Source organism: Cyprinodon tularosa, unplaced genomic scaffold (genome assembly GCF_016077235.1).
Source record: "Cyprinodon tularosa strain WSP-4 unplaced genomic scaffold, ASM1607723v1 ctg295, whole genome shotgun sequence".
Lineage (NCBI taxonomy): Eukaryota > Metazoa > Chordata > Actinopteri > Cyprinodontiformes > Cyprinodontidae > Cyprinodon > Cyprinodon tularosa.
In genome coordinates, this window is record NW_024039002.1 from 411821 (window position 1) to 427237 (window position 15417).

The 15417-nt window shown below is 37.2% G+C and overlaps 1 protein-coding gene across 1 annotated transcript; it reads left to right on the plus strand.

The window, feature by feature from the left end:
• The first annotated feature begins 2741 nt into the window (after nucleotides 1–2741).
• On the plus strand, nucleotides 2742–3944 carry LOC119787351. The gene is made up of 5 exons (XM_038291161.1): nucleotides 2742–2764; nucleotides 2851–2903; nucleotides 2974–3240; nucleotides 3335–3803; nucleotides 3877–3944. Exons 1-4 carry the CDS (start codon nucleotides 2742–2744, stop codon nucleotides 3772–3774), a joined length of 783 nt encoding a protein of 260 aa, XP_038147089.1. The 3' UTR covers nucleotides 3775–3803; nucleotides 3877–3944.
• The last annotated feature ends 11473 nt before the right edge of the window (nucleotides 3945–15417 follow it).

Genomic DNA, 15417 nt, shown 5'->3' on the forward strand with positions numbered 1-15417 from the left:
GCGTTTTGTGGTTTTGCGGCAAAGTAGTTTGTAGTTTCTACAAACTAGTGCATTAAGAAATTTAAATCTTACAGTGACACCCAAAAAAAAATATATATAATATATATATATATATATATATATATATATATATATATATATATATATATATATATATATATATATATATATATATATATATATATATATATATATATATATATATATATATATATATATATATATATATATATATATATTTTTATATATATATAAGAGGCGCTATTTAGCACGTTTTAAAGACCAAATCCTTTTAGCACGCTGTTGATAGATCAGTTTGTACATTTTTTAGCGTGCGCAGTGAAATAGCTCATGTTTTTATACACGCAAACCTTTGATAGATCCGGCCCAATGTCTTTCTACCTAAGGAATTTGCATTGACTTCTATTCATTTTCCCTTCAATTATATGGGCTAACCCTCACCTAGAAACCTAGACCAGTATATTCCCACCTTAAACTCACTATAGTCTTAAACCTAATAAAAAAAAGGGCCCCACACTGTGACCAATACAGAAACATGCAAGGAACTGGTAAGGAAATCCTCTAATAATCTTCAGGAAGTTGTCTCAAACATGTACCGAAAGCCCAGCTGCTCTGCCCTTTGCTCAGACAAATACTGGCATTCACACGTGCAAACACATGGAAACCCTCCATGAGAGTGCTGAAAGCATAAGACACATCTGGATTAAAGGGGGAAGAGGTAGCACAATCCAGAGAAGCAGAAAATTAAACCAAAGTACTAAAAAAGAAAATCTTAGTCTGCACACATCATAAAGACATGGAAATAAAACACTTTATTTCAGATGTGTCACTTTCCAGAGGACACATCTCATCAAAGAAACGGCAGGCCAGCTGCAGCTTCTCTGGAGAAGAAGAGCAGAGAACAGGAGCATAAAGGTAATGACAGTTGTAATTAGAAATGTTGCAAAACTGGAGAGTTTTAACAAAAAAATAACAGAGTGATGAAAGTTTTCCAGTATGACCACCAGCAGTTTGAGCCTACAGTAGTACACCATGCCTACTGTTATAGTCTTAGCCAATCCAAACATAAGCTTTTGTTCAGTGGAAAGTTTTGAGTCTTGTCTTAAAAGCAAACCATCAATTGCAAAACCTAGGAGCAGATATAGAGGGTCTTTCATAATATAACTTCTTTTAATTTGTATGAATAAATGGACTGACTTCACCACCTTTTCTTAAATTTTAATGTAACTTAGTGTGAAATATTTTACTTTAAGCAAACGTCCTGTTTATTTTCATATACAAAATAACAATAATTGCAAATCATGTCTCATAGTAAGCTAAAATAACATTAAATTTTTTCCAACCATTTTTCTCTTACTTAATTTTTAAATCCTCTTCCTGTAATGACATGCATCAGTATCTTTGCTGAATGGCTGGATATAGATCTTGTGCTTCTAGACCTCACTGAGGAACTTGGGGAAGGAGCTCCATTTGTAAAGAGTATGCAAGTGATCGAAAACGGACTTGCTTGCCCTATAAAGGGTTAAAGTCAATTCTCTGCTCTACAGGGAGCCAGTGGAAGGACTTCAGAGCCGGGCTGATGTGTTCTACTTTCTTTGTACTAATGAGAAGAGAGGCAGCAGAGTTTTGGATCAGCAACAGATGTGTTCTAAACTTGCCACTTGCTTGGACATGATAGTTCAGAAGGTTCAGGTCTGAGTCCATCATGACGGCAAGATTTTGGCTGTAATCAGAGGTTTCTAGCTGTAGCTAATTTTAAATCTCTCCTCATTTGGTCTAAAGATTATTATCTCAGTTTTGTTCTTATTAAGTTCAAATAATGGCCCATCCATGCATTACTCTGTTTTAAGCATCTAGCCAATGCTCTGATGGGTTTATAGTCACCTGGTGACATTGACATTGCTGTGAGGGTGGTTTTGTCATAAAGGTCAATTCTATGAGGTATCAGTTTTATCATTCTTTCTGCCCTTTGCATAGGTTTCCAAATCCAGAGATGGAAGTTATTTTGTTGGCAGTTTTGCTGATTGGCCTTTGCCTGGCAGTACTCCACACAGTTCTTCTGAATGCTTGACTTGTTTTCTTGACTGTCAATAGCTTTGAGTCAAGAGATATGAACAATAAGGTCCACATTCAGAAAAAGGCTAAAGCTTTTCTTAAAAAGTTGTAAGAAGCTGTGTGCATCAGGTGTGTTTCCTTAGAGATCTTTCAACCAATCTGACTGTATGATCTGGTTGAATTGTCTCTTTAAAGATCCTTGAGATGACATATGATGTGAATTGGTGTTATACTAAACTGATTCGAACAGAAATGGGAGCAATTAAGGCCTCATTCACAAAAAGGCTAAAGCTTTTCTTAAAAAGCTGTAATATGAACAAAATTCAGCTTATAATTGCATGACAGGAACAATACGAGTTTGATATTTGCTTTATCTTAACTCAACATTTCATATATTTTTGTGTAGTTATTTTTGTTTGTTCAACATTGAAGAAATCTAGTTTAAACATGTTTAAAACAGCATACTTTTCCAGTTCAAAAGAAATCAAAGCAGGTCTGAAAAGAAGCTGTGAAAACCAAACACAACAATTTCAGCTTCTCCTATTGGAAGTCTCTCTTCACCAGCTGTGTGTTGTTAGCTTGTTAAGCTCTGATTGGTAGCAGTGATTTGAGTTCCATTTATAAACCCTCCTGCTCTCATTGTTTTACTGTTGGTCTTCAGTATGATGACTTTTCAGATCCTCCTGGGGTATGGCAATGAGTCTTTTACTATTGGAGTCTATATATTTTAAAAGCTGTTTCTATCTAGCTGGAGTTTTTTTTTCTTGATTTCAGGGCTTCCCTTGTTGTCTTGCTGATTCTGGATGTCTGTGGTCTTCCTGTCAAAGGTGAAGTATTAGCCTGATCTACTTGAAGTAAATTCAGGTAGATGTTTAACAAATGTTTTCTGGAGTCTAGATCCAAGACCACAGTTCCAGGGAGGCAGTGGCATCAAAGCAGCATCTCAGGGAGTAGCAGCTCCTTTCCAAGCTGACCATGTGTCCTTCAGCGCTCCTGCAGTAAAAACTCCAAGCCACCCTACCTTTGTGCAAACACCAGCTGACTTTGTCAATGTGAACCCCATGGCTTGGTACAACCCAGCAGCTCCTGTTTATTATGGCTCCCAGATGCCAGCATATTATGTTGACTCTCAACAGGCTGGAGCTGCTCAGTCTCCCCCCACAGGTAACTAGTTTCAAATGATTCAGTGATATGACAAATATCTTTTACATGTTTGAAGATAATTGACGTTCCCTTTTCCATCTCCCTCTGTTAACAGAATGGGTTGTTGCTCCTCCTTCCTTTGAGGATGCATCCACTGATGCTGAGGACATTGGTGCTGTTCTCCCACCTGCACAGCCTGTAGGACCTATCCTTCAGTCTGGGGAGACTTCCAACATCGTTAAAGAAGCTGAGCTTGGCCATTACCAGTGGGAGACGGAGGAGTCTGGCTACCCAGCTGTCCCTATAAACCCTGTCCTGGGTGGCTTGTTGCCTTATCCTTTTCCCTACCCTCTTCCTTACAGGCTTCCTTACCCTGCTTTTGACTATAGGCTCCTGTTTGGTCAGTACCCTCCTGGCACCTACACTACCTTCAGCAGAAATCATGAGAGGGGCAGAGACTACTCTCAGTCCATTCATTATCTGAAGGAACATGGTCCTGATGCTCCAGAGAACCCCCAGAATCCTGGATCTGGGCAGCAGAAGTTTTTCCTCTAGATGATGTTAGAAACCTGAAGGGAGCTGAGGTAGGTTACATCTGACACTTGCAGATTCAACACATCCTGACTAATGCCGCCCTAACTATCTGTTTCTCCCTAGATGAAGAGTGCCAGTCTTGGGGAAAAATCGTTTGGGGAATTTTAAATAAAAACCATTCCAAATCCCAGACTGACTTTCAATTCCTGAATGCAAATATTGCTCACTGTGGTGTGATCAGATTATGGTGTGCAGAGTCACAGGACTGGATGTAAAGGAGCAAGGCTAAACCAACTTGCCCCACTGAAAACAAATATGTTCAGTATGTGTTTTGTTTCAAAAAGTGCTCTTGTATGGCTAGCTTATTTAAACTGCTTTGTAATTAGAACTCTAGGATGTTGTGATGGCAGTCACTCCATCCAGGTGCTGCAACTTGTAGGCCCTCTTTCCTGCATAGGAAGAGCAATACTGAGCTTAATCACTTGCAGCTGTGAAAAATGCATTGAAATCCACCTGACTCTCCAGCAATTTGTTTTTGTTATGGGACACAATGTGGTGATTTGGTTTAGGAAGTGAAGCTTTATTTTCTATAGGAAAGCCTGGCTGGCACTCCTGCCTAAGTGAGTTGTACAGTGATCAAGGCAACTTGGCTTTCACATTAATTGTGGACTTTTTTTTTTTTTTTTTTTTTTTTAAGACTTGTCATATACAATTGCTTCATGCAAAATGGAATTCATTTTCCCTTTCTGTTCACAAATGGGGAACCTCAGGTGTGTAGGCAAAGGGAAAAATGAGGGGGCAAAGGTTAATCAAACTAGCCTTCTATGCTTCCAATTAAGCCTAGAAATCCCAAATGCAAATAAATGACAAGTGACACCATGAATTATACTGTATTGCTATGGTCTTTAAGCATTTGGTTCTATTGTTTGCCATGCCCTTTGAGATATGGAACAAAGCGTATTCTTTTGTGGGCTGTACAACATGATGCAAAGAGTCTCATTGGTCATTTCTTATTGAATTATGAACAGTGGGAGTAACGCCGCTACCTTTTTTTTTTTAGTAACAAGTAATCAAATTATTACCCTTACTGTAACTATAACGCAGTTACAAGTGCCGACACCCTGTTACTCAGGTCGCACAATTAACCTTTTTTCATGATAGGACTCGTGCGCGCGTCATGAGAGAGGGGAGGATGGAGAGTGAGGACTCCAGCGGCAAAACAGCACTTTGCAGATGGAAATACCAGTGTTACGTCGAGCTGTGTTTCCCCATCAGATACGGTTTCCCCTGCATCTCCGCACAACGCAGCGGCACGATTCACCGCGCAAGCGACAGGAAACGCGCATGCTCGCTAAAGGCGCATAACAGTCACCCTGTGCTCGCGCCACAGGGGAACTACCAAGAGCGTGAACGATCATTAGCCTATATGGAGAAAGAGAGATGGATGGAATAGATAGGCTACATGTTGCAGTATCTATAACAACCCAAACACAGGATTTCAGAATTACACATCCCCAGTTATTAATTTCATACACTTGCAAAAGTAATGCAATAGTTTACTTTTACACAACTACAGTATACACAAGCTCCCTGACAAAATCTAGATGTCAAAAGGGCACTCTGATTCTGGGTTCTTTGATAAAGGTACCCTGAATCAAAGGATGCCTAGTTGGTTCGTTGCTGAAGCCATAAGTTGATGTTTCACTGTCCACCCGATTGTAAAAGAAAGCTTTAGTGCTTACACCATCAAGCTTTCTTTCATGGATGAGATATTTTCAGGAGGAAGATGTACCTGGAGTATAGGGAAGAATAGAACCCAGATGATCAATTTTCAGATGAATAAGACAAAAGTTCTGAAGCTGACAGATAGTTGGGGTGAAAGAACTGCAAGGTTGTACGTTCCTCATCAAATTCAGCCAGCAACAGCAGCACCAAACATAGAGGTGATTCCAGGGCAAACAAGGTATTCAGCTACTCAGGTCCAGGACATTTCATCTACCTTTTGCCTGTTTATCACACCACCAGCCAATAAAAGAATAATCCTGGAAAAAACAAATTTGGAGGGTTCAAGAGAAGGATGTTGCTTGAGCAGTTGGGAAGGACATTGAGAGAAAGTAGTGCCTGCCCTGCAAAGAATAATCTGCAGCCATTGTGGAAGCTGTTAAAAACCTCAACATTGTCCTGATCTACCTGAGACTGCAGCTGGTTCAGTCAAAAATAAAAATGTACCAGTTCTGCCCTGAGAGAAAGACTTCAAGACAAAAGGTGTGTCCCTCACATAAGAAATACATCTTCATTCTACTGTACGGAAAAAAGTTCATAATTTAATTCCTAAAAAATATAAAATAAATTTTCCGTTTCAATATCAGAAATATTTCACATTTACATAACTGCAATAATAAACATAAAAAAACAAACATATGATGGTTGGTTTGTAGTAAAGAAAAACACTCTTCAGTGTCTTTTTCGATTTAACAAAAAAATACATGATAAAAGATTAATTAAAATGAGCCTTTTTGATGAATAACAGATTGTTCCATCATGCAAAGAAATATTTTTTATTTATAATTCAAATAAGGGGCTTTATTTTGGTGCTTTGGTAGGGTGGGTTATAATTTACACCCATAGGACAAGAGGAGTAAACGGAATGTTAAGATTGCACAAGCGTTAAAAGACCTGAGTGGTCTGGGAGGTTGATAGATGGACAGCAAATCTGTCATGTAACGAGCTGCTGACCAGCCATTGATTAAAGCTGGACATACACTGTGTAACGAGGGGCGATTAGCCTCTCACAAGCCTCTCCTGATCAGGAATAGTAAGGTCAGAAGACAATCAAACATGTTGGAAATTCAATCGGCCCTTGTGAGGTTTTTGTGCGCTGATCCTGCTGTTGAAGCAGAGATACGAGCGTCTACAAATCGATTTACCTGAACCTTGCACACTGCACATGTGTAGACAAGGGAGTTCTTCTCCTTTTACTTCCAGATGGACGAGTCCGACCAAAGCAATCCCTCAGCACTGAGTCAGACATGTGGTTTTTAGTCGTACAGTGTGAGCAGATAGATTGCATCAGAGCGTGCGGCCATACAGTGTAAGAACATACATCGTGAGCTGTGAACTTTTAAACCCTGCGGTTACATCGTACAGTTTCAGCTGGAGCTGAGTACAACGATATCATACAGTGTATGCCCGGCTTTATAGACTAACAGAAGTACTTTGAAGTCTACAGTATTCTTTGGACTACAGAAAGCCAGTGGAAGGAATTCTTAACCAGTCTGATGTGCTCTACTTTCTTAGTTCCACTAGTGAGAACATGGCCAGCAGTGGTTTGGATCATCCACAGCTTTTAGGCAAACCTATGGAGACACTGTTGCATTAATCAATTCTACTTAAGATAAACGCTTGAATGAGTTTTACTACATCCTGCTTGGACATTAAGCCTTTAATCCTGGAAATGTTCTTCAGGTGATAAAATGCTGACTTAGTAACTGCCTTAATGTGCCTCTGAAGGTTCAGGTCTGATTCCATAATGACACCAAAATTTCAGGAACAATTGTTGGTTTCTAGCCGTAGTAGCGGAAGCTGTTAGCTAACTCTGGATCTCTCCTTCTTTGGTCCGAAGATTAATACCTCAGTTTTGTTTTTATTTGGTTGGAGAATGGACTGTCAGCCATGAAAGGCTCTTAAAAAATATGAAATTTACACATTGGAATATATTGGTTTAAGCTCTAAGATTCAATAGTAAGGAATTTAAATATCAAAATAACCAGTTAAAAAAAAGATTTTCTCATTTTCATCATCTGATTTTGGTTGAAAATATCAATATGTTAGTAGTGAGCTCTGTACAGTGTTGAGAGAAACACAATTACATTAGAACAGCATAAGTAAATGTGTTGGTTTTTCATTAAAAAAGTCTAATCACTTTTCAAGTATTGGTGAAATGTTACTGTACATTATGCACATTAGATCGAGTGGAGCTGATACAGAAGCAAATGTTATGTGGCCAAGGCTGCGTTGAACAGACTGAAAGGAGAGACAATAGCACAGAGTCACTGATTCAATGACTGCATTATTGGGGAAAGGCATACACTGAGATAAAGACACTGAAGATGTTTTTGTGATTTAGTCACTGTGCAGGAACATGAAAATATATTTCTGTAAGGAACATTTCTAATCTAAATAAGCGCCTCACATCATCTTAACTCTATTTGCCAATATGTTGATCTTTACTGTCTGCATTACCTTGCTTCTGGAAGAGTTAAACTTCTGTTTATTTTTTTTTGCAGAGTCTACTTTATTTTTGTTAATATGCTTGAAATGCAGTATTTTCTGCTATTATATAGCTACTTGAAGCCTCTTGATATTTATATATGTTTAAAACAAAATAAATTATATTTACATAAGTATGCTTGTCTTCTCACACACACACACACAAATGGTGCAAATTAGTAGACAATGAGTAATCCTTTTCATTAATGATCAAATTCATTTCTTGACATCAAACTTCTTATATTTCATAACTGAACTTCCAGACATATTCAAAATTCCAGGAAAGATAACCAAATTCCTAAACATCCATCCATCCATTATCTGACACGCTTATCCCGAGCGGGGTCGCGAGGGGTGCTGGTGCCTATCTCCAGCAGTCAATGGGCGAGAGGCGGGGTACACCCTGGACAGGTTGCCAGTCCATCGCAGGGCAACACAGAGACAAACAGGACAAACAACCATTCACACACACACTCACACCTAGGGAGAATTTAGACAAGCCAATTAACCTTCCTCCCACAGTCCAAAAACTGGGAGGAAGCCGGAGTACCCAGAGAGAACCCACGACGCTCAGGGGGAACATGCAAACTCCATGCAGAAAGACCCCAGGCCAGGAATCGAAAAATTCCTAAACATTTGAAATAGAAAAAAGTACCTGAAATATTTACTTTGTGTAGTAAATAGTAACTTTGATTGAGCAGTACCCGAGTTACCATCTCAGTTAATTCTTTGGAGAAGGAAGTAGCTAACTATAAATATACACTTTAAAATAAATATCGTTCACAACACTGAGTTGATGCAAGTAAAGGACCATGAGTGGTGGAGTGGACCATAGCGCTGTGCACCTCCTGAAGCATCGAGCAGATCAACTCTGGTGTTTTTTTTTATTCACATTTTTAAGTAATCGCTTGAGCACAAACATGTTTTTGTTGTTTGGGAAAAAAAAAAAATCATAGTAGTTCCTGTGCTAAAAACCGGGTCCCCCAAATAAATAAAAGATTTTAGACCCAAAAGACAATGGATCTAAGAGCTTGAAGTTGCAGACTGAAAATCTCTCCACTTCATTTCTAAAGAGAGGTGACTTCAGTTCTTAAGTACATGTTGTTTTTATTTTTTTCTCCTGCATTTAATGGCATCCAGCCTTACATTTAAGCTCAGAAATTATGAAGTAGTCTTAATCTCTGTTGAGGTTTTGTTGGATGAGTTTTACATGTTCTTACTAATGGATTCTGTTGTGTCTGCATAAATGTCTCTATTTCAGAGAGAGGAGTCATTTTACAAGCCTGCATATTTGGAATTGAGCAGATGACACAGTTCTTGTCAGCCTGTTACAAAGAAAGAAGGACTCACCTAGTCAGACAGAGGAGGATTTTATAATGTGGTGTAATATTTAGTTTAAAATCAAATGTTTTCCAGACCAAAGTTTGGCAAATTGATTTGAGAAAAAAAGTCCACAGCCTATAGTTCTTGTTAGAGAACTCTGTGTGGTTTGTTTACAGCTATAAGTACCTTGATATTATCGTCAACAAGGTGAAACTTTTGACAGAACTTTCTTTGCAAACTTAACCAGTTTACTGTGTGTGAAATCATAATTCTGAGATCAAATCTTTTCTTATATTTGGTTTCATCGCTCGATTGAGCAACTTATCGGTAGTGACAAACATAACATGAAACACTCTTAACTCTTCCCATCACCCAGTGGATGGAAAATCTAAGCTTCTAAGATTTGGAAAGAGATCATGCAGAATTAATTAAGGACCAACATATGGTAAACTCCCTTCTATCATGCCAGTATTAGCAGTGTCATTTTAGGTTTAATTGTTTTGGACAATAATGTTGATTGTTAGACACGTTTAATGCTGTTGAGTGACTTGTGTCTTTTTTTATGAGCTACTCCTGAATGCAAGACGTATTTCCTTACAGGAAAAATAACAAGTTTTCCTGGTATGTTGTCATTACACAGTTGTTTGAAACAAACTGTACCACTTACTTACAAGAACAGAAGTACACAAAAGTAAAAATGGATTAACAACACCATGACAATACTTTGACACTGACATTTAGGAAGAATGTGTTTCCTGAGGTGGTCCTAACCTTTAACTTTTAACTATTTTTGGAGCAGATAATGTGTGGAAGCAGAAGCTCTTTACAATCGGCTAAAGTTAAGGAGAAGAAACATAAGGAAGGGACAGTAAAGGAAGAACTGAATGTGTTTTTTAATAAAGTCAGCTGTCGTTTTAGAATATCATCTGCAGTCTCTCCTGTTTAATTTATCAGCCTTTGTGTCCCTTTGTACCCAATGAAAAGAAGTCAGAGTACAACCTGAGTAAAAAAGAGATAATATGTATTTATGAGGCCGATAGATAAGAAGAAAAAACAAAGAGATGTTGTCTTTAAAGTTCAGCTGAGAAAATGTATTTGTTCTCTTTCTTCTTTTTGGGATTTTTGACATTTTTTTTATATACCGGTAATCATATTTATATATGAAACATCATCTGAGAAAAAACAAACTAGATTTCTGAAAGAAAGAAAGAAAGAAAAAATAAATAAATAAATAAATATATATATATATATATATATATATATATATATATATATATATATATATATATATATATATATATATATATATATATGTATATATATATATATATATATACATATATATATATATATATACATATATATATATATATATATATATATATATATATATATATATATATATATATATATATATGTATATATATATATATATATATATACTCATAAGAACCCCACTCAGTGCCTTGATTTTAGTTTTTTTCCTCAGAGCTAGAAGGTTGCCCCTCTGTGACATTTGGTTTCAGGAGGTGAGGTTCAACAACTGACCTTGCATATACATTGAACAGTTACCAATTCTTCCTGGAGCCTCTGGATGGTTTCCTAAGAGGGGTGCCTTCTGGAGATGCATTGGTTCTCCTTGCATCTGTTCAACGTAGGCAAAGCTTGGGCCAAAGGCTGATGATTAATTTTCTAACTATATCATCAAACCTGTGCCATTAAGACTTGGATTCTAGGATGATGAGCCCCCAATCCCAAATGAACTGTTATAGCTGAAAACAAGGCTTTGATGATGCATGAACCAAAGGAAAATCCAACTTTAGTAGCCGTTCCTCTATCTTAAGACTGTAAAAGTGCTGAAAGCCTGAGTTCTTCTAAGTTAAAGTTAAAAACCCTTTTGTTTAGAGCTGCCTTTGACTGTTAAAATTATACTGCTAACTGAGGTTTTATAATTATTAGTCCAAGTGTTATATTTTCTTCTGTACCTGTATTTATCACGTTTCTTTATCTGCTTTTATTATTTTTGTGGTCCAATTGTTTTGCAAATGTTTTTGCTTTTATTTCTCTTTAATTTTTCTTGTATTTTATTATCTTATTCATGTAAAGCACTTTGAATTTTCCACGTACTGAATTGTGCTATGCAAATAAAATAGCCTTGCCTTGCCTTACCCTACGAATGTAGAAGTTTAAAGGTGTATAATTCAGAATGAAACAAGTTTACATAAAAAATATTTGCGGTGTCATAAAATAAAACCTTTAGTTCCATTTTATCTTCAACAAAACTTGCTTTTGGGGATGAGTATTAAAGTAGAAAGCATTTTTTTGTTTGTTTGTTTCAGGTAAAAACAAAATTTACTGTTGCCCTACAAAAAAAAGTCATCAACTGGTAAAATATAATATGGTGTAGGTGACGGAAATCTAACTCTATTCACTAAGTACTGCTGTTGTGTTTGCCTGTTTCCCTTTTTAAAAACAGAGAATGAACATCAGAGAAAGCTATATGGATTTTATATCTTTCTGCAACTTTATAACAAGCTATTAAAGTGATATATTGGGATGGTAACTAAAACTCAAAGCACAGAGGAATAAGACATTAAAAATCTGTGCAAACCCGCACTCATAATGTCTCTCAATCACACTTCACGCCATGATTTATTCAGTAAAAATCCATTAAATTGTAAATGGCTGATTGCTCAGATTACTTTAGTTCAGCAAGTTTATCATAATCTCGTTGCATCAGTCTTGTGCAAACTATTTTATTTTGGCTGATCTCATCAGCAAGGAATTCAGGAATAAATATGCAGCAGCACCAATATGCTTAAATAGCAGAACAAAGAAATGGAAAGAGAACTAATAAAATGTGCCGAGTAAAAAGCTGGGTAATGGTGTTGAATCTTAAGCATGAATTTCAGTAAATTCCCTTACTATTTGGAATTAGGGATATACTGAGGGGAGCAAAATTTAAAGATGTACAAAAAAATAGGGGTAAATAGAGTGACATTGGTAAAATATGGAATAAAGAAAGAGGTTAGTGATGGAAATCAACGATCTACAATTTAAAACAGAATTTCTTGATCAGGCCTCAATTAATCTAAGATCAAATGATTAAATATCAGAGTTCTTAGCAAACTGGGAAAAAAATAACATTGAATTTCATTGTTAGTTCTTTATAAGAAACATTCACATATCAGTTTGTCTAATACGCTTTATGTCAGCGAGAGAAAACATTTTATTGCTTATCAAACAGTAAAAAAAATCATTTTTTACTCATTAAAAGAGGTATAAACAAAAAAATAACTGAGAACATTTAAGAACACCATAGCCTTTAAAAAGATGAGGCAAATGTGGACAAGAAATTTTGTTGTTACGGTAGTTAGCCCATAGGAAATATACAAAAAAAAGATACTTTATTAAAGGAAATAGATTTATATCATTCTAAATCATTTTAATCTAAAGGACTTCCAATATTAGATCTCCTTTTAATGAAACAACTTTAGTAAACAGTAACTTTTGTGATTTTGTCAGTGGTGAACCAAAAATTGAGTTGACCTCAACGTTCCTCAACCCATGTTAATTGACTAAAATATTAGCTTTGTTAAAGCTGAACTACTAAGCAGTAAAAAACAAAAACAAAAAAGATTAAAAGTGGAAGCTAACACTAAGCACTAAAACAACCATCAATTAGGGTTGCGAGATCTGAATGTTTCCAACCCAAAAACATTTCTTAATTATCTTGTGGTCTTGAAGGAAGAACTTGTTTACATTGATGGATCCTGGCTTGTGAGTTGGTGCCGTCTGTAGAACCAGTAAGGGTTGGTTGATAGTTGCAAATAAACTGGGAACTTTAGTAAAAAAAAATAAAAAAAAGAGGAAAAGACATCATAGAGGATAGCGGACAGGGTTTAATCAAAGAAGCTGGTCAAAGATGGACCAAAGAGGAATGGAGCTGTCTGACAGAGTCCTGATACCAGAGTTTCTATGGGAGACCTGCAGATGATCGCTTGGAGTCCAGGACTTATGAGTTGGAGCAGAATCTGAGAGCTCATTAAAATTTCCTTGAGAGCAAAAACACAGAAGTAATTTTCTTCACACAGAGAAATACAAGAAAACTGACAAAGCTATGAAGGCTTAGTATTGAAGGCTTAGTATTGGCACTAAAGTTGACAGGCATCAGTGTGCTGGCAGCATGCTCCTCTTATACCTCTGGGCTGATGAAACCAAATTGTAACTGTAAACAAAGCTTTTCTGGGATACCAGCCTGTGTGTACCCATCATGTGGAACCAGATCATAGGCTGGGAATGGTGGTAGAAGACTGATAAAAACAAAAACTAACTAAAGGTGTTCATAAAATGCTATTGATTACAGCCTGGATATCAGAAGCTCAGAACGTAAGACCCAGAATTCAAGCAGACAGATTTGAGTGTAAACAAAACAAGCTTTTATTGACTGCTTAGTATACTGTGACTTGTTAGTTGTGGTAGGATCACTGGGTACTCTGTAGTGGTGGATACACAGTTTAGTGACTACAAAACTCAGATGGGAAACGATAATGAGCATGTGAGTCACTAACCTGGTTATAAGTTCCTTTGGAGGCCAGAGAAAGGAGTGGAATCAAGAAGGATTGTTTCTTCGCAGCTTGAAGCGGGAGCCACCCCCAGAGTTCCAGGAAAGAACCAGAGCAGATCGACGAGTAGATCGCAGAGTGGAGGAAGCAAACGCGGAAGAGCAGAAGAATCCGGAGGAATAATCTAAGGACAGAGTCAAAGCAGGAGCAGGTCCAGGCCAGAAGATCAGAGATTTGAAGAGGTACTGAAGGAGTTCCCAAGCCGGGGTCAGGATACAGATCCAAGGTTGTAAGCAGGTAGAATCCAGGTAACAGTCCAAGGACAGATCAGGAAACCAGAGCAGAAATGGAGCAACCAAAACTCAGAAGTCCAGAAGCAAAACTAGTCAGAATCAGGTAATCAGAAACACACTGGTACGCCAGAGAACTTTCACACACCTGGCACCGATGGCTGGGAACAGGCAGCTTAAACTGGAACTCGAACAGGAGGGAAAATGAGTGCTGGGCAGAACTAAGAATGTGGAAAAGATGTGAAAAATCCAGTCTTCAGTGCAAAGATCATGACAATGGAAGTGTTTGCACAAATAAGCTTATGGTATTGGTCGTTCTACCTGTAAAACTTGGGTAATGATAGATAAAGCTACATTGATGGCACAATTACTCAGTTCTTGACAAACATTGTAGAACATTTTCCAAAATACGTTTCTACTACTAAAAACATTATAACGTTTTTTAGTTACCTCTTTACTATAAAGGTTTCTTGCCCAAGTTGAAGCTATTTTCCATTGTTGATTCAGTCCAAATCTCTCACAGTCTGTTGAAGCTTGAGATGATCACAGAAAAATGGTTTATCTGATCTCTTTAAATGGAAGAAGTTTAAGTTTTGCATTTACTGCTGTTGTTCCTTAAGACATATGGTCTAAATATACTATTACAGAAACATGAGCTAACAAATGACCTACTAGGGTCTAGACATTTATTTATTAAGCAAAAATTAAAACAGTCATTTTAAATTCTTGTCTGAGCTGATATGGGTAAGACTGACATGCTCAGCAGGTTTACTTTCGTATCTATGTGTAATGTAATTTTTAACTTCTTTCCAAGTCCTCTCCTTGGACTCAAGGACAAGTATCAACGGTCGAAGGTCAGCTGGTTTTGTATGAATAACGTGCATGCTACCGGAGCCCTGCGCTCAGCCATGTGTGTATTAGTGTGTTTCTGCCTGAGTAAGGACCAGTTGACCTCTAGGCAACATTTGCATTTTACTAAAGCATGATCATATCAGACTATGAAGGCCTTTTATTTTCTCAGAAAGGGTGTGTGGTTATCCATATCAAAAAGAACAGATTATATTACGTTATATTGATCTATATGTGTTATAACAGATGACCATCAGAGACTCTCGGTATACCTGGGTCTTTGTGCACTGCTTTAGATGTAGCTGATTCTTAGACTGCCAGCGTCTTGACATTTGTATGCATGCTGGACTTATAGAGTGGGGGTGTGT

Bases quoted from the DNA above. Each gene is read 5' to 3' on its own strand.
- LOC119787351 (XM_038291161.1), top strand. From the start codon at position 2,742: ATGACTTTTCAGATCCTCCTGGG. The intron at 2,765-2,850 runs GTATGGCAATGA...TCTTGATTTCAG, and splicing joins ACTTTTCAGATCCTCCTGGG to GGCTTCCCTTGTTGTCTTGC. The intron at 2,904-2,973 runs GTGAAGTATTAG...TCTGGAGTCTAG, and splicing joins CTGTGGTCTTCCTGTCAAAG to ATCCAAGACCACAGTTCCAG.